This window comes from Alosa pseudoharengus, unplaced genomic scaffold (assembly GCF_046254945.1).
Source record: "Alosa pseudoharengus isolate Yale_2024_CS ecotype anadromous, Long Island Sound unplaced genomic scaffold, YU_APseudo_1.1 YU_APseudo_1.1_scf_1, whole genome shotgun sequence".
Classification (NCBI taxonomy): Eukaryota; Metazoa; Chordata; class Actinopteri; order Clupeiformes; family Clupeidae; genus Alosa; species Alosa pseudoharengus.
In genome coordinates this window covers 2,823,454-2,849,877 of record NW_027468564.1, presented here as the reverse complement: position 1 = coordinate 2,849,877, position 26,424 = coordinate 2,823,454, and the positions used below count along the sequence as shown (strand labels likewise).

The following is a 26,424-nucleotide window of genomic DNA, read 5'->3' as shown; positions in this document are numbered from 1 at the left end:
TGTCATTAGATAAAATAAATGTTCAAAAACCTAAGAAAATCTTTCTTGAATGAGATCATAGAAAGAGATAGGCCTACGTAAGTGTCTTGCAATGTTCATTTCTATGAGTATGGAAATGCACCATAGTTTATCTTTTATTTCTTTGCACTGTGCAGGCTACATTGACAAATACATTAGCCTACATAAACAGAATATAGGAACAGGAAAATGTCTCGGATCCATTGTTTATTGTGACTGCAAGATTGGTAGCCCAATTAACAGTCAGTGACATGGTGACTTCTATTCTGTGCTATGTGACTGTCTGTGCGGCACACCCCTATTCAACATGACTGCCAACCTTGGTTGAAAGATTACAGAAGCTAGGTTTAGCTGTAACAATATCCTGGGTAATATCCTAATAGCTAATGCTGTTTTCCTTAGTAAAATCCACATTTGAAAGCCTTGTCACCAGTTACACAGCATACACACTCGCTCGCTTTTCTGACAATGTCACTACAAACTGTACAAAGTAGGCCTAGGCTATGCTTTGACGCTGTTGTGTGTGTCAGATAAACCCCCTTCGGTTTCAGCCAATCAAATGACAGTGTTTCTTTTACTGTCGTCCTGGCCATCGGAATAATCCAAACAGCACAAAGGAGTTTGCCAAAATATTGGTGGGGACAATTTTGTCATCTCAAAATTTTGATTGGGACTAGTCACCCACCCTTAACCTACGCCCATGATAACCACCATTGCACAATCTACAAAATGTTACTTTTACTTTGCTTTTAGCCTTTGTAAACCATGCACTTCCTTGCTTGGTATAAACACCTTTGTTAAAATGCAAAAAAAAATTGAAGACTGAAACTTGTTCAAGTTTTATTGGTCATGTGCAATCTTTAGAGTAAGTGCAAATTCAGAATTGCTCTGCACTTACTGTGCTTACTTGCTGCTATTCTGAAACACTGTCATGTATTGTTCTTATGTTATTAGAAGGATAGGACTGTTTTTAGAAGGATAGCACAGTACTCATGTGGAAAAGTTTTTTTTATTTTTTTTTTATTTAATAATCACTATAGTAGTTGGTCGGCACTGAGACCTGAGTTCTTTTTTTGTTCTCCTCATGCTCCCATGTTGTGAGAATGACAATAAAAGTATCGAAATGCTTTCTGCCCTTGGTTCTCTCTCAGCCCATAATAGCTACAATATAACAATACATAATAATAAATGTACAGTACCAGCTTAAGATATCATTTAGTGTGATGTGAGTGATGTGCTCACTTTATAACATGTAAGGACCAGGTGAGGGTGTAAGCAATATGAATGTCTAAAAACTCAAAGCTGCACACATTCTCAACAGGAGAGTTATCAATATGCACTCATGGGCGGATTATGAACTTTCGGGGCCCTGGGCCCAGATGTATTAAGGGCCCCCCACTTATTGTCGTATATGTGGGAGGGGTGGTTTGGGGGTCCTCCCCCAGAATTTTTTAAATATGTTTGATGTGATTTCCTGTATTCTGGTGCATTTTGGGGATGGCCAATACTAAATTCAATCAGATTCATAGCCTACATCCTGATTTGTTGATATTGAGGCAATGATTCCATGCAAAGGCTTGGGCTTCAGGGCCCCCTGACCCCTTGGGCCCCTGGGCCTGGGCCCGGTAGGCCCGTGCAGTAATCCATCCCTGTATGCACTGAAACTGAGGAGTATGTGAGTGTTTGGGCATGAACGTTAGCTCAGAAGACTTGTTTCATATGCTCACATTTTGTGTGCAGTCTTTGTGAGCTTAATACAACAGTTCACACTCACTGACAGTACTGACAGGACCACCAAGGACAGTCTGAGAGATGTGACAGTGTTGTGAACGAGTCAACAACAGCTAAACAATCTTAGCCAACAGAACTGTCCCAGTCCAGTGTTTTTAAGGTTGCGTTGTATTTCCACCAGTGAACCATGGCATTAGTTAAATGTTGGGACTGTGGCTAACTAACTTAGCTCCTCTCTTTATGATCAGAAAAAATGAATGGGATCACAGTCGAAAGAGACAATTATAGTGCTGCTATCAATATACTCGGTCATGACCGCGTTTATGTTTCACAAATATGACAACAGTCAAATTAGCCTCCATCACTCAACCAATGCCAAAGTTACTTTACCTTAGGACGTAACATTAAGCTGGTGACCAGTGGCTCTAAGATTAACGCTAGCCTACTGCAGCAAAAACCAAGCATGTCCAATAAACATTCTTAAGTTTATTTAGGCTTCTAGAAGAGATGATAATTATATTCTATGTGAAAATCATTAGTGCTGCCACTAATGACTAATTTTCTAACGACTAATATTTCGACTAATTTCAAAACAAGTAGGCTACAGGCACTTTGTGCGTCTTACCACATAGGTTACCTCACTTTATCAGTTGGCTTGAACGCTAAAAAATAGCCTATGCATCGTGACTTATTGAACATGGGAAATAACGCTCACCTTGATTGTTGATATCACGGGCAGCGGCATATTCATTTTAACGTTTTTTTTTTTGTATGAATGAATAAATGATACGCCGTTGCGTTGTCAACGTGAGCCACTCTCTTCACTTCATTTATTGCAATTTCCACAATACTATATTAGTCAGAGTCTGGACTAGCGTACTAGCTTAAGCTCCCCCGCTTAACTGCCTAATAATGAATCGCGCTGAAAGCAGGCAGGCACGCAGCTTTGCTACATGCGTTTCCACTTGCGACCTTAGCAGGGTTTAAAACATGACTGCCAAAGTCTAAGTAGCATGCCTAATATCGGCCCGCCGATAAATCGGCCCGGCTTTATGATGTATATAGTTTCTCCCATAGATATAGAATCTTAGATACCACACTGCCTCTTAAGGCCAAGTACACCAATCATAAAATCTGGATTACTACTGCCTCTAAACGGAACTATATATCAAAAACTAGCCTAGTCGGTTGTTAAGGAATAACCGTTAGAATAGATGACATGAGGTCTGAAATGTCTAGTCTAATAATGTGTCATAACAAATGATCATACCTAGTTTAACATGGCAATTAAATGCAGACGTATTTATATCTATCTGTATCTGCATCTTTAATGACCTCTATCTGTCAATCTAAGTGCATGTTGTAACTCTTCCAGGTGTACCAGAACACCAACATGTAATGCAACAGAAGATCCATGGACAGAATGATGAACTCAACCTGCAGCTCAAAGGAAGGCTGCCCCACCGCACTGTCTGCAGGAAGAGTTTCACAGCCCTGAGAGAACTTGACAAACACCAAACTCCCTCAGAAAATGAGAAGCCTCGCAAAAAGCCACATAAATATTCTGATTGTGAAAAAGCATTTACAACATCCTCAATAGTCAACCACATGCTTACACACAAGAAGGCTCATAAATGTGTCCAGTGTGGAAAAGCTTTTTCAGTAATGTCTAGTCTTAAACGCCACGTGCTTACACATACTGGAGAGAAGCCTCATAAATGTGTCCATTGTGGAAAAGCTTTTTCAGTAATGTCTAGTCTTAAACGCCACATGCTAATACACACTGTAGAGAAGCCTCACAAATGTCCCTGGTGTGGAAAAGCATTTTCAAACGGTTCAAATCTTAAAACCCACATGCTAATACACACTGGAGAAATGCCTCATAAATGTGTCCAGTGTAGAAAATCATTTATATCTTCCAACGATCTTCATCGCCACATGCTTACACATACTGGAGAGAAGCCTCATAAATGTGACCAGTGTGGAAAAGCTTTTAAAATATCCTCAAACCTTAAACGTCATATGGTAGTACACACTGGAGAGAGGCATCATAAATGTTCCCAGTGTGGAAAATCATTTATATCTTCCAACGATCTTCAGCGCCACATGCTTACACATACTGGAGAGAAGCCTCATAAATGTGTCCAGTGTGGAAAAGCATTTTCACAAAGTTCAGCTCTTAGAACCCACATTCTGATACACACTGGAGAGAAGCCTCATAAATGTGACCAGTGTGGAAAAACGTTTAAAATATCCTCAAACCTTAAACGTCACATGCTAGTACACACTGGAGAGAGGCATCATAAATGTTCCCAGTGTGGAAAATCATTTAGAACATCCCAAGATCTTTATCTCCACATGCTTACACATACTGGAGAGAAGCCTCATAAATGTGTCCAGTGTGGAAAAGGCTTTTCACGAATTTCAAATCTTAAAAACCACATGCTAATACACACTGGAGAGAAGCCTCATAAATGTGCCCAGTGTGGAAAAGCATTTTCACAAATTTCACATCTTAAAAACCACATGCTAATACACACTGGAGAGAAGCCTCATAAATGTGCCCAGTGTGGAAAAGCATTTTCACAAATTTCAAATCTTAAAAACCACATTCTAATACACACTGGAGAAATGCCTCATAAATGTGTCCAGTGTGGAAAAGCTTTTTCATTAATGTCTAGTCTTAAACGTCATGTTAGTACACACTGGAGAGAGGCATCATAAATGTTCCCAGTGTGGAAAATCATTGAGATCTTCCAAAGATCTTCACCACATGCTTACACATACTGGAGAAGCCTCATAAATGTGTCCAGTGTGGGAAAGGCTTTTCACAAATTCCACATCTTAAAACTCATGTACTGATACACACTGGAGAGAAGTCTCATAAATGTACCCAGTGTGGAAAATCTTTTTCAAAATCTTAAAAGCCACATGCTAATTCATTCGGGAGACAAGCCTCATAAATGTAACCAGTGTGGAAAAGCTCACCTCAAGGACACCTCATAACTCTTCAACAACGTTTGCTAATACATACAGGAGAGAAGTCCCATAAATGACCAGTATAAGTATATATACTCTTGATCCCGTGAGGGAAATTTGGTCTCTGCATTTATCCCAATCCGTGAATTAGTGAAATACACACAGCACACAGTGTACACACAGTGAGGTGAAGCACACACTAATCCCGGCGCAGTGAGGTGCCTGCATCAACAGCGGCGCTCGGGGAGCAGTGAGGGGTTACAGTAGGTGCCTTGCTCAAGGGCACTTCAGCCGTTCCTACTGGTCGGGGTTCGAACCGGCAAACCTACAATCAGTAGGCTGAGGGTATAAAACTCGCCTAAGACACAATTTATCTGGTTGTATACTCATGAGTGTCATTTTGGTTTGAAATGTGCTGGGGACAGAGATGCATTCGGAAGTGCATTTTCAGAAATGCAATAACACATTATTATTTTCTCTTTAGCATAGATCATGTTTTGAAAAACACTGTCCTGTAGCTTACTAATGTAAATGAATAAAAATGTATACAAAAATGTGATGATGTCCGACACGTTTTATGAAGAAGAAAGCCTTAAGTTTTCAAAAAGCATTAGACATATGACCCGCTATGTTCTGCTTCATATATCCATGTACTATGTTGACAATGTGACATGATGTGACATCAGACTTAGAGAGAGGAGCTACAAAAGGAAAATAGGCCTGGCCTACCATCAGGGGCGCATCTACCCATGATTGTTTAAATGATGACAAAAATGTAACACACATGACTAAAGTAAAACAAAAGGCCAATAATTTACACTACTAGTGTGTATTTTTAATTTATACTGTATTTTTGATAATTGGTGCATTGTCACTTTAAGGGCCGCTGATCTAGAATGTTATAATAACATCCTTTTGCCAGCTCTTCTTGCTCACAAAGGATAAGGTTGATCCAACTCTAGCCTTGTTTGTTTGCTTCACATTGACAGTACACGATCAAGTTATTACAAACCTTCATTGTTAGGATATGGAAATATGTTATGAGTTGTTGCTAGCTTGACATTTCTGTTTGCAATTAAAAGTGCATGAGCCTGATCGCCACCTAGCAATCTGAATGGTATAGGCTACGTTTCAATCAGCATCTATACTGTATGCTTCAAGGAAATATTGCTGTATACTGTATACTGGCCGTCGCTGTATTACTGTCTATACTGTATGCTTCAAGGAATGTATGCTGCAAGAAAAACATTGGTCCAAAGTACCTTTTTATCAGTGTTAGATTATGGAGACTTAATATATATGCAGAGGAAGTAGATCGGGAACCAAATAGAACGTTCAAGCATTGTTTGTTTTTATTGTTGAAAGGGTCTATATGCATGCCTCTTTAGGCCTCCTAAAGAAACTTGATGTGGTGTATCACTCTGCTTTGCGGTTTGTAATAGGAGCACCTTCTAGAACACATCACTGCATGCTATATGAAAAGGTTCAATGGACTTCTTTGCATCTAAGAAGAAAAATCCATATTTTAATCTTTACAGCAAGGGCAAACTTCCTAGTTATATTTGTAGTCTTTTGTCATTTTGCCCTTCTACATACAACACCCGTTCCTCAAACAAGCTCCTCCTACAGTCTCCAACTTCACAAACTAAACTGGGAAAATCTGCCTTTTTATCCTTTGCACCACATGCTTGGAATGAGCTTCAACACACACTCAACTTGGACTCCTTACCAGGGGCGTCGCCAGCCGATTTTACCGGGGCTTCAGCCCGGGCTAAATTGAGCTCAGCCCGGGTAGCCAAAATTGATATTTAACTTTTTTATTTTGTTGTGCGTTCTATCCCTCGTAGCCTGTTAGAACAAGGAATCCCGAACACTAAACTCTGACAAGGAGAAGCAGAACTGGCGGGGCGGTGCTGGGGGTGCGTCTAGATTTCTAGGCTATGGCTTCGCGGTCTGGTCTGTGAAATCTGTGCTCTCAACTAACGTTACTGCTGTCAACTCACTGGGTGGTTCAGCATCATAGGTTGCACTATGTTGAGAAAGCAGACGTGACATGGCCAGCAAAAAAACTATTGAAACTGTTTGGCTTTTTCAAACGAAAGGCAAAGGGTAAGAATTCATGTCCGACCGACACCATAAAGGCCAGCTATTAGTGTTGTTTACCTATCCTATCGCTAGCTGGCTAGCTAGCAAGCTATCATTAGTAAACACTAAGCAGGAGTCAAAATTAACTTTTTGAAATGTGAATATCTACCAGTCACTGACAAATGAGGTGGCGAAATTCACCCGCCATTCAAAGGCAATCCGTATTTTCTGTCTGAAATCTACTAGCCAACTTCAATATTTACCAGCATTAATCTGGTGCAATTTTGAGCCCTGCTAGTAGGCTAAGCAAGCATTAGGCAACTGCAAGGCATCTGGTCAGGTTAATTGGCACTACACATTTCAGTGCTGGTTTTGAGAGAGAGATTTATTACACTCAGCTCTAAATAACTAAATTTAGTCAGAAGGGCTAAATGCTTTCCCCCGTTGTTGAACATTTGTACTGATGTTCTGAGGAGCAGACGAGGATGTTACACTCTCTAACACTATAGCAAAAAATTGCAGTTTTGATACACAGTTGGCCTGCGATGTAGGATTTTTTCGTAAGGGAGATGTTTTAACAGTGACAAACTAAACCATTAAATATCTAGAGGGGGCTGACACAGCTTTCATTCACCCTGTAATGAGCCATTTAACCATCAAAGTGATTACAAAGCTGATGACATAAACATAAAACAGCATTAAAAAAAACAAGTTTCATGGGAATGTTTTTAAATGTCCACTGAAATGTATGCAAATGCCCTATGCATAAGCAAAGCATTTGTAATTAGAGCTGAAAATTGCAATCTCAAAAGTTCTTTGTATCCGGCAATGTAGTATATTTTTGTTGGTTTGCCACACACTGCTGATTCCATGATTTTGTAGAGGGTAGCAGCAAAGATGGGCTACAAACAGAGGAGGAGGAGCCAACAGCAGGAGCAGATAGGCCTATGTCAGGATCAGGCATGGACATTGGTAACCATTATTCAGAGAAAGAGAAGAGAGAAGTGTAAGTGATGAAGGACAACAGCAAGTGATGAGAAGGACAACAGCAAGTGATGAGGAGGAAAAGAGAGAAGTGTAAGTGATGAGAAGCAAAAATAGCAAATGATGAGAAGGACAGCAGTAAGTGATGAAAGAAGAGAGTAAGTGATAAGAACAGACAGAGAAACCGACTGAGACAGAACTTTAACATCAAACAATTTACTGTCTTTTTGGTAGATCTCTGGCATAGATCAAACAACAAAAGAGCAGTCAGGTAATGGAGAGGGAAGGGAGATCAACAGAAGGAGGTGCTGAACATTTGCTTAATGATACATTGCATGCAACCTCACACTTAAATGTGTATGTACCTAGTAATTCAATAATAAATCATTTGGGCAGTCTAATGTAGTCGGTTGTCTACTATAATAACACCTTTTATGTATGGTATATATATTTTTATAAAATCCTCAGCTAATCTTTACATTTACATCCGGTCCAGCCGGCCTAAGCCCAGGTTGTTCTTAAAGTCTAGAAACGCCCCTGCTCCTTACCCTCCTTAAATGTCTTTAAAAGTATTTTAAAGCTGGCTTACACTGAGCAGTGTCACTGCTTCTAGTGTTCTATTTTATTCTAATATATTTTTAGCTCTCCTTAGTCTTTGTTGTCTCTGATTCTGTTTGCTCTGTGTTAGTGTGTTGTTGTTGTTGTTGACTCTGTGTCCTCTTTTTAAAAAAAAAATCCCATCCACTCCGCTAAACTCTAGGAACGCATCCAGTAGGTGGCGATGAGATTACTTTCCCTCCCTATAAGCGTCTAATTCCGCATTAAAGCTCCACACCCCAAACAGCTGGTGGCGGTAATGCACCAAGTTGGTATGCCAACCGCCAATAAATGTGAAGAAGAAGAAAAAATACTTTTCTTTTACTGTTCTACCCCTGTTCCACCCCCACCTCAAGTAACGAGCAGGAAAATTCACATGCAGTCCACCACGGGAGAAGATGCATAAATGTTGATTTACGACATTTTTCGGATATAAACACGATCCCACGTCTATCAGCCACAAACAGCAAATCAGCAGACTTGACGGAGCAACGAACTTGTTGGACGAAGGTATGGACACAAACAGTAGCCGCGAGCTAGTTAACCAAACAAAACTTCCAGGGAGTGACCGCTTTGCTTATCTCAACACAACTTTGTATTCAAACCTTCATAAAAGATCAGCACTTTATCAAGGAAGTTATGGGTGAGAGTTGTACTGTGATGGCGAAGTGCTTATTTCGAGCTACAGCGGAGGGCTCGAGGGAGGGGGGAGGGGGATGGGGGGGGGGGGGGGGGGGTGCACTTAATCTGTAACAGACCACTTAATTAACTGTTACAAGAACATTATCGGTTCCGAAAAACCCTTCACGACAATTTTATTAGGGCTGCTTTAACCACAGCTATATTCAGTAGGCTACTGACGGATCCAAAGCTGCCTTTCCCCCTGAGAGACATTGCCTTCCTTTTATTTATAAGGCAGTGAAACTACCCCCTTACCTTAGCTTGAAATGTAAGTCATAATAGGGGCCAGGACACAGAGTCTCATCTCCCTTGAAACCCCTGATCTGACTTTGGGAAATCTACTTTTACTAGTCTACTAGCCTATTTGTATCAGTTGATAATTTCAAGTGTTTTTTTTTATGATATGGCTACGGTACACAGCTCCTGTTTTTAACTAACTCGCTTTTGTCTGTTTTATGTTTTTATTTTTCTTCTGAGTTCTTACATTTTTATTGTATTCGTCTTGGAATCAATTTTGTACTTTGCTGTAAAATGGCTTTCTGCTCAGACAAATTTCCCTGAATAAATAAATAATTATTATTGTTATAATTTTCGAGGATGCATGTGTACATCCCACTGTGTGCTTGGAACACCCACATTGTCCCATATTGTCACTATGTGAAGTGACCTAAATGATATATGGGCTCAACTCATTTTGACAACTTTAAACCGTGATTGTGTAAATATAAGGCATTTAGGAAGGGTATTAAAACATTTTCTAATGATGGCTATTGCGAGCTAAATATTAAAATTTTCTCTTTACGATTTTGCTTAATAGTTGCTGCTATGTGGTTTATATTGGTTTATATATATATATATATATATACAAACATGTATAATTTAATTCATACACGTGGGAGAATGACTGGTGCATTCATTGTTTTTCAAAAAGAAGCGAGCAGGAGGCATGATGTTCAATAACGCACACCTGCAGCTTCCTGCACACTCGCTAGTCTGTTCCATTGTGTGTTTTCCGAATGTTAAGAAGCAGCCTTGCCTCGTGTTTGAAGGATTTGATCCGGCAGGGCTCGTTCTACCAAGCACGAATCCTCGACTTTGAGAAACATCCTATGTGTATGGAGCGGTCTAGGGACTCATTTCACGGCTGCACTTTTTGACATGTCAGTTAGCCTACTCATTGACACCACTGGTTAGATGTAGTTTTGTTACTTTTCTAAAAACTAAACATCAATTAAGTCTTCAGCACATATTTTACTTATTCAAATGAAATAAAGCTGACTTGACCTTTCTATTTGTCTTTATTCTGTTTCTCTGACTACAGGCAATTTTACACTTTGTACGGGATCATCTTTGTTCTACCAGCAACATGGACCTCGGACTTCCATTTAGTTCTGGCTGTGCAGAAACGCACCAGGTTGACCTGAGAGTTGTAGTAAAAGAAGAAGACATAAAAGAGGAGGAACATGATCATATGATTACATTTCAACATGATGAGGAAAAGCCCTTTGCAGAGTTTGACTGTAAAACTGAAACAGACGTCACAGAGTCACCACGGTCGACTTACAATGAAATGCTACAGGTGAAGACTGAAAAAGACGAAGAAGAGGAGGAGCAACAATGTGACTGGTTGCTGGAAAGTAAGTCCTCTCACAGAGAGCTAAATAGATTGGTGTGTTGCACTTTTGTTTTGTGACTAGAGGGCGCTGTTACCCACGTAACAAAAGCTCATTCAGCCAACAAAGTAGCATGTTTAGATTAGTCTGTTATTAGTCTGCTAAATTAAAGGGACACCAGGCAACGTTTTCGTGTTAATTACTTACCTTCGTAAGTCGGTATATGTTTAAATGACTCATCACAGGGCGAATGAAGACTCTCTCGCCCGCCCCTACTGCCTGTAGGAAGAATATCCCGCTTGCAAGTTCAGTGTATTGTACCCGCCTTCCGAAGCAGGATCAGTTTACATCCTCTCTGTCAGTAGCCTGACTGCCGCCCCTTCTGAAAAAGCAGGAGGCTAGGCTACCTTTAAACGTAATTGTTACTGAGAGGAATCCCAGCCTACGAATTCAATAACAAAATAAATCGTAATTAAACATTACCTCGATTAAGACTACTTGGGTATGGCTTAAGGCTTGACTACACGGTGGTAGCGAAAATCGAAATCTGCTTTTGATAGCCTACCGGTGCCGCTCCACAAAACGAAAAAATATCTTAATTTGTTGTCTATGTTATTGTCAGTGTTGGGGGTAACGCAACTACGCAAATCAAAACAGTGTCTTAATTTGCCCTACTTCTTGACTGCAATGTAGTCAATTGACTGCTTGACATGTCATTTTTATTTTTCTGTACAATAAACAAATACATCTGCTTTATGCCGCAGAATTACATTCATATTTGGCTGACTGCAGACACGCCACTTCCCTCCCCATATTCCAAGATTAAGATAGTATGAAGTGCTTTTTGTATAGGCTACTATCATAAAAAATCGTTAAAACGAATAGCTATTTGCAATTTGACAAAACACTGCTCCTCATTTTGCGAATGCAAGGACGATATGAGCCTGTTGCATTTAGTTAGATGTCCGAGTCACGCATAATGTTTGATAACCACTGGCTTGTAATCACAATAATTTAACACACGACAGTTGGATAGCCTACTTCATCATGTCCCCATGCCTACATTTTTGTGAGTAGCATAGAGATCGTTAAAAACAATAAAATATGGCTCTCCGTTGGGACATCGAAAACGTATATTTTTAATAGACTACCGTCGAAGATGCTGACTTGCAAAAGCCTCGGGATAACACGTTATCTCCACTATCATCAGTCATGCCCCTTGACCAAAGTGGGGAATGAAATAAAAGTTTGAGAACCACTGGCTTAACAAGTTACCTGCAGTCCAGAACACAGAATCTGTTGCAATATTCTGATGATCGGCGATGATATCGGCAAATGTTTGTTTTCCAAAGTAAGAATTTCACTTCACCATGCACCTTCGACAATGAATAGCTCATTACACTTGTTACTGTTAAACGTAGGCCTACCTGGTATCATTACAAACATTATTCTGTGTCCTAAAACTGGCATATTTTATGGCATTGTGTCATGTAAGTTCGTTGCAAAATCTAGAGAAATGTGTGAGGTGGTCAGCGGGGGACAATTGAGACACACATTGGATTGTGTTATTACTTGAACATTCCACACTATCCACAGCTGTGGTAGGCCTATCAGGGGCAGGAGGATTACTGTTAGCGCAGGCTTTATATAAAATTCTTCAACAGAAGGCCTTGAATGTTGTCTTGTTTGTGGAGCGCTTTGCTTCGCTTCTGTAATCTCGGCTTCATTGAAAATGAGGGCTTCCCTCAATGACCCTCCGAGAATAAATAAATGTTGAATGAATGAATGATTGAATGAATGCAGGCTTGCCCAAAATAAAGGCATGTGGTTTGCGCAGCCTACAGTATAACAGACCCGCCAGAATGTGCGTTATGATGCTTTTTTACGAGCAAGATGTTTTTGGTACCCTACGCACACTGCATGTTCTTAAATAACAATGATCATCAGTAGGCTAATATTCGACCATTAATTTGGGTAAATGGGCAAGCGTGACCACCTTGATTGGCTGATGATTGTAATGCGGGCATGATTCCAAACACCTCCCTTACGATGATGAGTGACAGGTGACAGGTCTCAGAATGCGTGCGCTACACAAGGACGGAAGATGATGAATAACTGGGGCCGTAGCTATTCACAAAGGCTTTTATCTTAGCCTACTACTAAGAGTAGGTTACTCCTAAATCGCACTTAAAGATTTTAGCTTGGAGTTTTCTCTTAAAAGTTATTCACAAAGCCTTTCAGACAACTCCTAAACTAGGAGTGAGTCTTCGTGGGTATGGATGACGTCATTACTCGTGCACGAGCTTGACTGAAGTGACCACCTTGATTGGCTGACGATTGTAACGCGGGAATTCCAAACGCCTCTCTTCCGATGATGAGTGACATGTGACAGGTCGGAGAATGCGTGCGCTACACAAGTAGTGCGAAGGACGAAAGATGATTAATAACTGAATAAAAAGGCCTAGCCTAAATGAATAAAGAGTAAGGCAAAACAAATAGCCTAGTAGCCTAATGAAACAGGCCTATGGATTGATGCAGTAGCCTACCTTTGCAACATTATTAAATTAATCTGTCACCATAGGCTACGTTTGCAAAGAGGAGAACATTTTAATTTGATTCACAATGAAACGTTACATTTCATTTACATGTTAACAATGAGTAGTTTTGGTTGTGTTTGGGTGGCGTTATTGCATCCCTTTTATGAATGCAAAATTGTTCTTTCGCGATTGGAAGCACCTGTTGCGCATAGGCTACGCATTTCAAAACATCGCAAGGTAAAATGCCACAAAAAAGCTGTTTATGAATAGGTCTTAGTGAGTTAGGAGTCCTCTCGACTTAAGCTGTCCCAGACTTGGGTGCTACTTTTAGGTCTAAAATGCTTCGTGAATTACTTTTTATGAAAAAATTAGGTGTCCTAAAGTTAGGAGTGACACGCCCATTATTTTTAGGAGTTGCTCCTAAATTCACCAGTTAGGAGCTACTTTTAGCCTTAAAATTCTTTGTGAATACGGCCCCTGAATAAAAAGGCCTAGCCTAAATGAATCAAGGCAAAACAAATAGCCTAGTAGCCTAATGAAACATACGGATTGATGTAGTATCTTTGTAACATTATTAAATTATTCTGTTACTATGCCTACGTTTGCAAAAGAGAACATTTTAATTTGATTCGCAATAATGTTACATTTAATTTACATGTTGACAATGATTAGCCTAGTTTTGGTTGTTGTTGGCGGCATTATTGCATGTTAGTTATGCCTACAATGCAAAATTGCTTCCTCACGATTGGAAGCTCCTGTAGCTGCATAGGATTTCAAAACACGGCAAAATGCCGCAGGTTTGTGAATAGGTCTGTCAGTAAGGAGTCCTTGACTTCTTTTAAGCTGTCAGAGGTGGGAAGGTGTGATGTTTTGGGGGCAGGGCCGGATGGGCACAAATGTCTGATGGACCCCCTTCCCCCCAGCCAACGTGAATCGGGTGGTTAGTTAATAGGCCTATCGTGAAGATTTTTCCTGCCATCTAAGGCACGAGCGTATCTGTGAGGCCAAGACTCACCAAGTAGCTCGTTTGTTTACAACTAACATTCCATTTAATTAAACTGCTTTATAGGCTATGCCGAAATAGTTTTCAACATTTTGAATATTAGTGTCGGGTGAATTGAAATGTTCTCAAAGTAGCCTTATGGCTGAAAGCTGCTTGGGATCCCCCCCCGTCAACCATATAACCATACATACGCGCTTCCTGCACTCATTGTTTCAAAAGGAGTAATTTTGGCTTTGTCAGAACTGAAGAGCTGTGGACGGCACGGCACAGTATGCCCAATGAAAATAAATTAACGCAACACAACACAGACCCCGCTTCTCTCGCGTCAGTCACTGACATGAACGAAACACAGAACCCGCTTCTCTCACGGCAGTCACTGACAGTAACCTAGAATAAATGCATGGGGAAAAACACTTCCCCATGACAGACATCGTAAAACACCGAAAGTTAATATTTTGTCACTAGCAACATACATCTGTCCTTTGTCAAATGTATTATGTTCCAAGTAGCCTATGCATAATTCTGCTTCAGTTGAACAAATACATTTGCTTATTTCACAGAAAAATATAAATAGCCAGTTAGGGTCTACAGTGCAGAGTTGTTAAGTTATGGTAGGCCAACTTGCAGTGAACATACAAACAGGGGAAATTATTTCTCTTGCAGCTGAGTAGCCTCAGGTGCGCACGTAGACATAAGGCCGAACATGCAAGCGCCAATCGTGCGCTCACGACAATCACGCCGTTAAACTTAAATAGGTTAACATCACTCTAAGTTCTCCTACAAGCAAGGAAAACGATGATTTGAAGACATCTGTTTCGTTGGAAGGGCAAGGGGTAGCAACAGGGCAACACAGAGACAGGCCCGATGGCAGGGCTGTTATGAGAGTAGGCCTATTAAAATATGGGATATTCTACGGGAAAACATTAAAACGGCAAGACAGCGGGGGAAAGTTAAAATACGTGATAAACATGGAAAAAGTTGGCATGCATTGTTTCGGTCCCTGTGCACAGGGATTATTTGTCATATTATTAATCACATATGATTTGTGAAATTGTGCAAACAGGCGCAACACATTTGAAAAGGAAGGGCTGGTAGCATGCAAGCTCACGGGAAAGATTGATTTAGTTATCACAAAGTGTGTGGCTGTGGCGCGGGCGGAAGACAGCGACAATTGGCAGGGGATGGTCATGTCTTTTTTAACAATTCTGTCGGAGGGTCATTGAACAATTTCTAGCAGGCAAGAGAGGGTCATACAACTTCCAACTGAAGCACTCAAAATTCCTCCGGTGGCCCCTTCAATAAATAACGAACAGTCCCTAGATTGCTGCTGGGCTATATGTCTTGGTTCTGTTAACAACTCATTGTCAAACGCATAGCCTATCTCGCGGTTGCATCCATTACAAACAAACATGCAATGTGAACGTCTGGGATTGGGGAGAGCACTTAATGCTCTACTGAATAAGCACAAAGTCAAACCTTTAAATGAAAAACACTCTTTAATAATCCAAAAAAATAAACCGCTAATGAAGTAAACTTGTGACCATCAAAAATCGTTTATTGCTTGTAACTCCGTGATACCAGGACGTAACAGGAAGGCATTTGGCTGAGCAACGGAGGTTAATATGCTCCATGTTTTGTCCAAATGATGACTGTCTATCATCGTTGCACTCGGAGAAAACCGGAATGTTTCATTCGTCCCCCGTTTCAATCGTCCCGGTTGTACCTACTCAACACGTAGATAACCTTATTATTCTAAGGTAGCGAAATAGCGTTCAGCATGATTCATGCCCAATTCATTTCCCCTGTTAAAGTGTTCGCCTTTGTAGTTTGGTTTCGTGATAGCCTATGATAAACGGCTTATGGCCAAATATGTAAAAACGTTAAAATACAGTACGTGATAAACCCGTAAAAAGTTGACAGTGATTTTTTCATAATCACTTTGGAGGGTCATAGAAAAATGTATTGCTGGCGAGGGAGGGTCACGTCTTTTTGGACTAATTGAAAAATCGTTTATCGCCTGTAACTCCGTGATAACAGGACGTAACAGGAAGGCATTTGGCTGAGCAAAGGAGGTTAATATGCTCTATATTTTGTCCAAATGATGTCTGTCTATCATCGTTGCACTCGGAGAAAACCAGAATGTTTTTTACAGGGCAGGCATATTTCTGGCTATTAAATTATTTCTAAACCAGTCTGCTAAAGTCTGTAGTGAAGTCTGTGTAGGGTTTTCCAGGCTCCATTTCTTTTTACGAGACACCCTGCTCACTTGAGCCATCTACCGGTTGTTTGGGTTGTTGCAGCGTCTCACTGGAAAAATACAAATTAAAGTCGCGTGATGCCGCGCGCAGACCGCGAGTGAAGCTGGCCAAGTCGAAGCACTGCCCACTGTAGGTCACTACCCCCCCCCCCTGTGAGCTAAACTATTGACATCATTTAATGATATTACATTGTTTTGGTGGTGGTCTGCCGCTTTAAGGATGCAAGAGAGTAATTTAATTTTTGAGGAAGGCTTGCTTGAGTTTGGAAAAACAGTTGTGCATAATGCATAAGGATATGTGGATGCATTTAATTTGTTTTCTGTCATCAGTTGAAATGAATAAATAGAAAATGGAATAGAAAGGATACTCTATTGCTAAGCAATTTACAAGAATGTATGTACTGACATAAATAGTTTACATTAGAATTTCAGCCCAAATTTGGCAACCATGTAGTATTGTGCAATTTCAAAACCACACTCCACAACTTATTGTACAGATGCATGCTTCATATCCTCATATCCGGTAAGGTCTGCTGTTTATTTTGATATATGGCTTGCCATGTGTTGAGTGAAGAGTTTGTGAGATATTTCACTGAGAGTAATGGGTGTGCAGAATGTCATGTCAGTTTAACATTACTTTTCTCTTGGCGCTAATATAATTGGAAAGCCCTAGTTCCGCTCATTCACATCACACGTCACAGGAGCGGCGTAACCATTTATACTCACGCGAGGTGGTCGCACCATTAGTTGCAATATTCTCCTGAACAGAGATGTTGCTGTTGTGAAAAGGCTATCGCTACCTACTTTACACCGTAGAATAAGCTGTCTGTAGCATTGGCGTCAATGGCAGTAAAATCCATAGAGACAGTAAAAGATAAAAGCTAGCCTCTGTGATACCACAGACAGATAGATAGATACTTTATTCATAACAAGGGATATTTTAATAATTTAAACATTTTAGCTAGCTAGCTAGCAGCGGGCTGAGTTTGTGTAATTTCCTAAAGTGGAAAGAGATTTTGTTCAAGTCTTAGCAGATATCCTTGGTTGAAAATAAATCTTTTCTATCAGGTCCTCTTAATTCCATGTGTGGCGACTCTCACTGGTAACTTATCCAGCAAACCATTAAAAATTCACGATTGTAACAACAGTCCTTCGAACTGCAACTCCTGCTTGCCCTCGAACTAATCCATTTTACGGTTTCTGCTTTGGCGCCCTCAGCTGAAAAAAATAGTGGTGCCCGACCTGGCGCAAACTAGCCAAAATCCTGGCGCGCCAGCGAGATCTACGTCATTTTGACGTCACATTGTTGCGCTACCGGTCGGGAATGTTGAGTATGTAAGACACATTAGGTGGGGCAGAAGACCCCCAGCCCCATTCTAGATCCATGCTGAAATCTTCAAAACCATATAATGGCACACACTACAGAACTATGTAAGTTTTCTGAGAGTTTCTCAAGAGTTTCACATTTTTGATAGTAAACCAACTTGTACACTGCAAAAACTGATATCTAGCCAAGTGTTATAATCTTATATTCACGTTTAAAAAAAAATCTAGTTTGTATTGTTTTTAGTATACTTATTTTAAGACAAATAATTTTACGAAAAAGCTCAAAGTAAGTCAAAATCTAATTAAATTAGGACAAAAACAAGTAAAATTATCTGTCAATTGGCTAAGTAAATGTATCTTAAATTGTTTGTCTTAATTTTGGACTTATTTTATGTCAAATAGTTGTATGCGAAAGTAAGTAGATATCAGATTTTGCAGCTCCTGCAAAGTATTAACCCATCAATCTTTGCTTTCTATGTGCAAACTGTACAAGAATCTTTTCTGTGAAATGTATATGTTTTTACATAACTATAAATAAGTAGTTTTTTTATTTAATTTTTTATTTTCAATTTTTTTGACCACATTGTTCATTGCAATGCATTGATTCTAGAGAGAAATGGTTATAACCACTGTAAACTTGAATTTTTGCTCAATAAAATATACTAATGCGTTTCTTTTAATGACATTCAACAGAGGAGCCATTCATTGAATAATTTAAACATTTTATTGTGAAATATAAACCATTATGTAAATAGTATAGAAACCGCATTGTATGTAATCATGAAATATGGATTACTAGTGCCTTTGAATGGGACTACATTATCACAATTTAGCCTAGTGGCTATTTAAGAAACAAGTGCATTACCTTACTTTGTGATCTAAAAGCGTCAAATCACTGGGCACGTTTGACTTCTCGCAGCACTGCACAGATCTGGCTAAATCTTACTAGACCCTTTCAAGAGAGTTCCATTATCAGCATCATAGTTGGCCCCACAAGGCTCCGTTTTAACATTACATATGTTATCTTAATGCAGAGGAAGTAGATTGGGAACCAAATAGAACGTTCAAGCATTGTTTTTGTTTTCATTGTTGAAAGGGTCTATACAAACATGCATCACGTTCATCCAGATCTGTACAACGCTGGAAACACAAAGTTAGGCAATGTGCTTCCTTCAGAAACAACCCTTGTTATAGCCTCTATGAAAACGTTCAAAGTTAATAGTCCTACCGTATGTCTGTAGGGCTCCATGCTCCATAGCTACAGGCTATAAACCATTTCAACAACACCAGGTTGTTTTAATCCAAGATATTTCCTTTAAATACGACTCTTAGTGAGAAATATAAACCATTACCTAAATAGATATAGAAACCTAGATGCCACACTGTCTCTAAAGGTCTACTGGGGGGAATAGACTAACAGATATAGAAACCTAGATGCCGCATCATCTCTAAAGGTCTATTGGGGGGAATAGACTAACAGTACACCTGGGGCTCCATGCTCCATAGCTATAAACCATTTATTTGCTAATGCAAACAATAATCTCCTCCACCGATTAACATAATTTCCTTCCCAAACGGTCTGAACGTATCATCCATAAATAAACCTCAGGTTTTAACCCGAATCTTTCCTTTAAACATAACTCTTCATGTGAAATATACATTATGTATTAGAGCCCGACTGATATGGGATTTTGAAGGCCGATATTGATATTTGAGAAGTTCTAAACTGACAATAGTCATTTTTAACCAACACAATTTAAAAAACTTTATCCCATAACAAATTTTTGATTAGTGTAAGACATTATCTGTTTAAATAGTCCCAACTATCTAGTTTCCTAATGAAAGGCTCTTATATTAGTCTGGCTAACGTCAGACCTCATCTCATTGAGATGGGGTCTGGGAACTAGGCATTAATTTTCTTGTATTTGTTTACGAATGCCCAGAGCCGTTTATTGGGCGCTACGAATGTCTATCAAATGTGTCTGTACGTAGCTCATAATGGCTTCGGTGTGTCGTCATCGTCTTGCTGCCCTCTCCGTTCTGTGATTGGTCCCCTAACTGAGGCGAAAATTTGCTCCATGGTATCCAGGCTGCCTAGCAGCGTGAATAAAATTGCGCGCGTAAGGAAGCATGGGAAAACCCAGGCTACTCTTATATAGTATTTTTTTAAAAATTCAATAATTAGTGTACAGACTTCACCTTTGATAACCACCAAGGGCGTAGGTTTGGTCTCAGCTTTGGTGGGGACACATCCCCAACTCCTGCTATCACGATACCAACATTATTGTTTCAATACCAATACCAAGTGAAGAATCTCGATTTCAATACCTTTTACGATTTTTAAAAATTTGATTTGGTTTGGGGGCACCCACCACCTTGACGCCATCAGTAATGAATATTGTGTGATCATTCACATCAGTGGCAATCATAGAATTTGATTGACCCTCCACACACACACACGCACACACACACAGAAAGTGATGGTTGTCATAGGTTTCTATTTCATATTTTGGAATTATAAACTTTATATACTGTATATTGTTAATTATTTATAGCATGTTATGATCTGCATAATTACTAATAGCTAAACATATTTGGTAATTTGAATACATCATATTGTTATTTAAATTATTAGTCTACACTTGTCTTCAATATCATCACATTTGTGGTGTGCAAGTCTAATTATGTGCCTGTCACTTTAAGGAGAACATGAACGCATTTAGCTTTCAGACTCACGGTTTTAGGCTAGTGGAAAATAGTTTTGCATAGTGCAAGGATATGTGGATCCATCATGTTTGCTAGCCTGGCCCTTACCGCCTGTGACTACGAATTCTCTTCGTCATACAGTCTGGAACAAAGTAATAATAATCTGTCTCCGTAATGGGCGGATGCTTATTTTGAGGTTTAAAATCATTGGAGTTCCCTTAACCAATCAGCAACGTTTGGTAATGACGTGTGCTGTGCGCCGGAGTTCAGGCTTTTACGCTTACCACTTCCGCTTCAGGCTCTTCTGCTCTCAGTAGTAAACAGACCGCTGGCTAGTATGCAGGCTACCTGACCGCTAGGGCAGTCTCTTCGTAGTGGATATATCTCTAACTTGCGCCAGCCACAGACCGAGAGTTGTATACCAAAAGCGTCACGTCGCCGAGATTATATCAGCTCTTGTCACACGGCAGTTTTCCCTCGTATCTCTTCTCGCCGCTTATCAGACGATTGTTGTTCTACGCAGCCCGGTGACTTCGTCGGAGCTTACTTTGTTCTCCACGGGCTGTTCAGACTACACTCTCGGATAAGTTGGATTGTACTGACGACCTACGTGTTATTTAACCTGGAGCTTGCCTCGGCATAAAACAACGCAGCCTACCTTGAGCCACGCTCGGTGACTGGCTAACGTTACTGTCCACAAGCACGGTAGCCTCGCCTGGAGCCCAGCTCGGCCACAGGCTAGCCTCTGTCAAACACAAACACGGAGCGGTTTACCTTGAGCCCAGTTCAGTAACCGCTAGTCCCAGTCAAGCACAATCACAGCAGCCTTATCTTGAGCTCCGCTCGGTAACAGGCTAGCTCACGTCAAGACACACCGCCTCGCCTTGAGCCCCGCTCGGTAGGGTAGCTAACATTCCATTCCTTAAGTAGGCCTATGCCGCATTGATTTTGTTAAGGTAATTTGAGAGTAGGGGGGAGAATAACGAGCAGCAAACGTTTATTTGAAAACATGATAAGTAGTGATGCATGTAATAGCCTACACTTGTGCGTTTAGGTTTAGCTATCACCATCACGTCCTTGCCATTTATAAAATTGACAAGACAAGCCTCTTGTTCCTGCTTTAATTGCGTAATGCCCTCGAGAGTTGAGACAACTTTGTGGATAGCTTCTAGCGTCTCTTCCTCTGTCGCCATTGTTGCTATGCTGTTGAACTACAAGCTTCGCTGGACTACAAGCAACTCGGCAGGCAAGTTCCGCGTCATCACTCAACTGTTCGCTGATTGGCGCGGTCGTACGCGAACCGCATACTGTCGGTTGGGCCAGACTACGTGCGAGGCTGAAATCAAATTTTGGCCGGAAGTACGTAGGATGGTAACACCAGGCTACATGTTTGCTATGTCATTACAAAAAAACTAAGAAAATCTTCAAGAAACGAAGAAAATCTTTCTTGAATGAGATCATAAAAGGAGATAGGCCTACGTAAGTGACTTGCAATGTTCATTTCTATGAGTATGGAAATGCACCATAGTTTATCTTTTATTTCTTTGCACTGTGCAGGCTACATTCACAAATACATTAGCCTACATCAACAGAATATAGGAACAGGAAAATGTCTCGGATCCATTTTTTTATTGCGACTGCAAGATTGGTAGCCCAATTAACAGTCAGTGACATGGTGACTTCTATTCTGTGCTATGAGACTGTCTGTGCGGCACACCCCTATTCAACATGACTGCTAACCTTGGTTGAAAGATTACAGAAGATAGGTTTAGGGGGCAGAAAGGCTAGGCAATCAAGGACATGGGTAGATAGATGGAGGAGAAATCAAAAATAATAAATAAAAAGTTCTATGGAGATGTGCAAAAGTTGGAGAAAGTCAGATGTGTGCGTGTGTGTTTTGATGTGTGATGAAATAAGAAAATAAATAAAAGATCTGTAGCATAGGGAGAGGGATGTAAAAGTGCTAAAAGTCATGTAGGTGTGTGTGTGTGGGGGGGGGGGGGGGTCATGAGTGCTGAGGAGTGAATGAGTGCAAATTCAGTATAGTGTGAATTCAGAGTTGGGAAATGTTTGAGAGTGCTGAGGAGTGAATGTGTGCAAAGTCAGTGTAGTGTGAGTTCAGAGTTCGGATGGCCTGGGGATAAAAACTTCTCCTGAGTCTCTCAGTTCGGTTTTCCTTTATTTAATTTTAAAATATTTATTGGCCGTTATAAATGCCGATACCGATAGTTTGGAAAATGCCTAATATCGGCCCGCCGATAAATCGGCCGGGCTTTATGATGTATATAGATTCTCCCATAGATATAGAATCTTAGATACCGCACTGCCTCTTAAGGCCGCCAAGTACACCAATCATAAAATCTGGATTACTACTGCCTCTAAACGGAACTATATATCACAAACTAGCCTAGTAGGTTGTTAAGGAATAACCATTAGAATAGATGACATGAGGTCTGTAATGTCTAGTCTAATAATGTGTCATAACAAATTATCATACCTAGTTTAACATGGCAATTAAATGCAGACGTATTTATATCTATCTGTATCTTTAATGACCTCTATCTGTCAATCTAAGTGCATATTGTAACTCTTCCAGGTGTACCGGAACACCAACATGTAATGCAACAGAAGATTCATGGACAGAATGCCGAACTCAACCTGCAGCTCAAAGGAAGGCTGCCCCACCGCACTGTCTGCAGGAAGAGTTTCACAGCCCTGAGAGAACTTGAGAAATGCCGAACTCGCTCAGAAAATGATAAGCCTTGCAAAAAGCCACATAAATATTCTGATTGTGAAAAAGCATTTACAATATCCTCAATAGTCAACCACATGCTTACACACACTGGAGAGAAGTCTCATAAATGTGCCCAGTGTGGAAAAGCTTTTATAACCTCCGCAAATCTCAAACGTCACATGCTTACACATACTGGAGAAAAGCCTCATAAATGTGTCCAGTGTGGAAAAGCTTTTTCAGTAATGTCTAGTCTTAAACGCCACATGCTAGTACACACTGGAGAGAAGCCTCATAAATGTAATCAGTGCGGAAAAGCATTTTCACAAATTACAAATCTTAAAACTCATGTACTGATACACACTGGAGAAATGCCTCATAAATGTTCCCAGTGTGGAAAATCATTTATATCTTCCAACGATCTTCATCGCCACATTCTGATACACACTGGAGAGAAGCCTCATAAATGTGACCAGTGTGGAAAAGCTTTTAAAATATCCTCAAACCTTAAACGTCATATGGTAGTACACACTGGAGAGAGGCATCATACATGTTCCCAGTGTGGAAAATCATTTATATCTTCCAACGATCTTTATCGCCACATGCTTACACATACTGGAGAGAAGCCTCATAAATGTGTCCAGTGTGGAAAAGGTTTTTCACAAAGTTCTTCTCTTAGAACCCACATTCTGATACACACTGGAGAGAAGCCTCATAAATGTTCCCAGTGTGGAAAATCATTATCTTCCAACGATCTTTATCGCCACATGCTTACACATACTGGAGAGAAGCCTCATAAATGTGTCCGGTGTGGTAAATCATTTATATCTTCCAACGATCTTCATCGCCACATTCTGATACACACTGGAGAGAAGCCTCATAAATGTGTCCAGTGTGGAAAAGCTTTTAACATATCCTCAAACCTTAAACGTCATATGGTAGTACACACTGGAGAGAGGCATCATAAATGTTCCCAGTGTGGAAAATCATTTAGAACATCCCAAGATTTTCAACGCCACATGCTTACACACACTGGAGAGAAGCCTCATAAATGTGTCCAGTGTGGAAAAGGTTTTTCACGAATTTCAAATCTTAATAAGCATATGATCATACACACTGGACAGAAGCCTCATAAATGTTCCCAGTGTGGAAAAGCATTTTCAAAACGTTCAAATCTTAAAAGCCACAAGCTAATACACACTGGAGAAATGCCTCATAAATGTGTCCAGTGTGGAAAAGTTTTTTCATTAATGTCTAGTCTTAAACGTCATATGGTAGTACACACTGCATTGTGACCATGCTGCGCAAATTTGTTCAAAACTGCTGCATTAAAGTTAACTCTGCTAAGGTCTAAGGTCTTCTGCTAACGGGCCTGCCTCAGAGCACAACATAGTACATTGAGTTAAGTTATGCAATCAAGCAGTATCTCAAAGCTAAGGTTAGAAATACTGTTTGGATGTCGAGTTTAGCATGCTTACTTACAGCTGCTTGTCAATTTCGTTACTCTTGCAGGGCTCATTTTATTTATTGACTCTGAATGTTTGCAAAATCCTGATGTAAATGGAAAAGTGTTTTCCAAGACTCAAAAGTGCTTGTCCCAAGGAGAAGTACGAACTACTTGTATAGTTACCTCGTTAGCTAGCCTAGCTAGCATAGTTATTGCTAACGTTAGCTAGCTACAGTAGTTAAGTAGATATAATATCAACCTAGTCCCAATTATGTCTTTATTTCCTCATTCTCTACTCTAAGCTATTTTCATAAATAATCTGTAAGATCGCTTGTACCTTCATCTATGACTGGAGGCCACTGTCTAACATAATCAACCCAACAAGCCATACTGCCTGGCTGTAGCTGTCATTGGGGGTGCGTTATCACAGAGGTTTGTTTACATACCAATAACAGCTCAGTAATGGCGTCTCCACAAGATGGTAGCCTCCACAGAACGCTCGTCGGATTCGTGTATACACTACTGAACTTTATTGAATGCTACCTCTGACTAAGAATGTATTACTTTGCATTATACATAAAGTCTTTTATTTTGGAATTTTAAGAGAATTCATGTTTTTTCATTCAGATATGTAAATCAACATGTTTAAAAAAAAATCGTTTGTGGCACACAGTCTATGAACATGGGGGCAACATATTCCTATTTCGCCCAGGGTGCAGGATTGCCTTCTGCCGGCCCTGCCAATGTGGACAGCATTCAAGTAGCTTATTCAGTTTCAGTTTATTCAGTTTTATCAAAGATCCAAAGTTAAAAATCCACATGTCAAATGGAGTCAAGTGAGTTGCAATCAGTAGGCTGAGGGTATAAATCTTGCCTAAGACACAATTTATCTGGTTGTATACTCACAGGCGTCAGTTTGGCTTGAAATGTGCTGGGGACAGAGATGCATTCTGAAGTGCATTTTCAGAAATGCAATAACACATTATTATTTTTTTCACTTTAGCACAGATCATGTTTTGAAAAACACTGTCCTGTAGCTTACTAATGTAAATGAATAAAAATGTATACAAAAATGTGATGATGTCCGACACGTTTTATGAAGAAGAAAGCCTTAAAGGGGTGGTTCAGGATTTTGGACATAGGACCTCATTTCCAAGTAAGCAAGTGTGATATTTATCAGTGGAGACCGTTTTCAACACGTTTCATCCAGTCCTAATTGCAGGGTTCGCAGGTGCTAGGCTAGCGCAAGTCATCAGTATGTGTTAGCCTGCCACTAAAAACAATCTTACCCACTCCAAAGTAGATATTACATATTACAACCAGCAATATTGTGCAATTATTCAACATATACTCCTATATTACATTGCAGCTAGTTTGATACAACTTGCAGGTTCTGTCAAAACCACACACATGTCATCGTGTCCATGGTCACTGTATATTTGCACAGGTGCATCAAAAAATCAGGTAAAAATTAGCACATTTTCGCAAATTAGTTCATGGCTCTTGTTCAACTGTGCAATACAGTCACGAGGGGTGACCAACATTTATGACATGTCATAAATTCATCTGACCCTCCGATGGCCAGTTGAGCAAACACATTATGATGTTGCAGTTTCGGTATCAATTTTGAATGTGGCAATGAAGCAAGAAAAAAGCAATAAAACGGTAATAATAATATTTTGGATGGGTGAATGGGTCTGTTCATAGCAGGCTAGTACCAATTGGCTTT

At 40.1% G+C, this 26,424-nt stretch overlaps 2 protein-coding genes across 2 annotated transcripts in view; both read left to right on the top strand.

The window, feature by feature from the left end:
* Nucleotides 1–3,183: 3,183 nt before the first annotated feature.
* Nucleotides 3,184–5,162, top strand: LOC143120762 (uncharacterized). The gene has a single exon (XM_076281397.1). It carries the CDS (start codon nucleotides 3,358–3,360, stop codon nucleotides 4,471–4,473), a length of 1,116 nt encoding a protein of 371 aa, XP_076137512.1. The 5' UTR covers nucleotides 3,184–3,357; the 3' UTR covers nucleotides 4,474–5,162.
* Nucleotides 5,163–8,706: 3,544 nt separating this feature from the next.
* The window catches only part of LOC143120502 (uncharacterized), a 39,081-nt gene continuing 21,363 nt past the window's right edge, over nucleotides 8,707–26,424 (top strand). Inside the window, exons 1-2 of the mRNA XM_076281378.1 lie at nucleotides 8,707–8,904; nucleotides 10,397–10,712. Coding sequence (XP_076137493.1) covers nucleotides 10,442–10,712 — 271 coding nt within the window. The 5' untranslated portion in view covers nucleotides 8,707–8,904; nucleotides 10,397–10,441. The remainder of the gene's footprint in view (nucleotides 8,905–10,396; nucleotides 10,713–26,424) is intronic.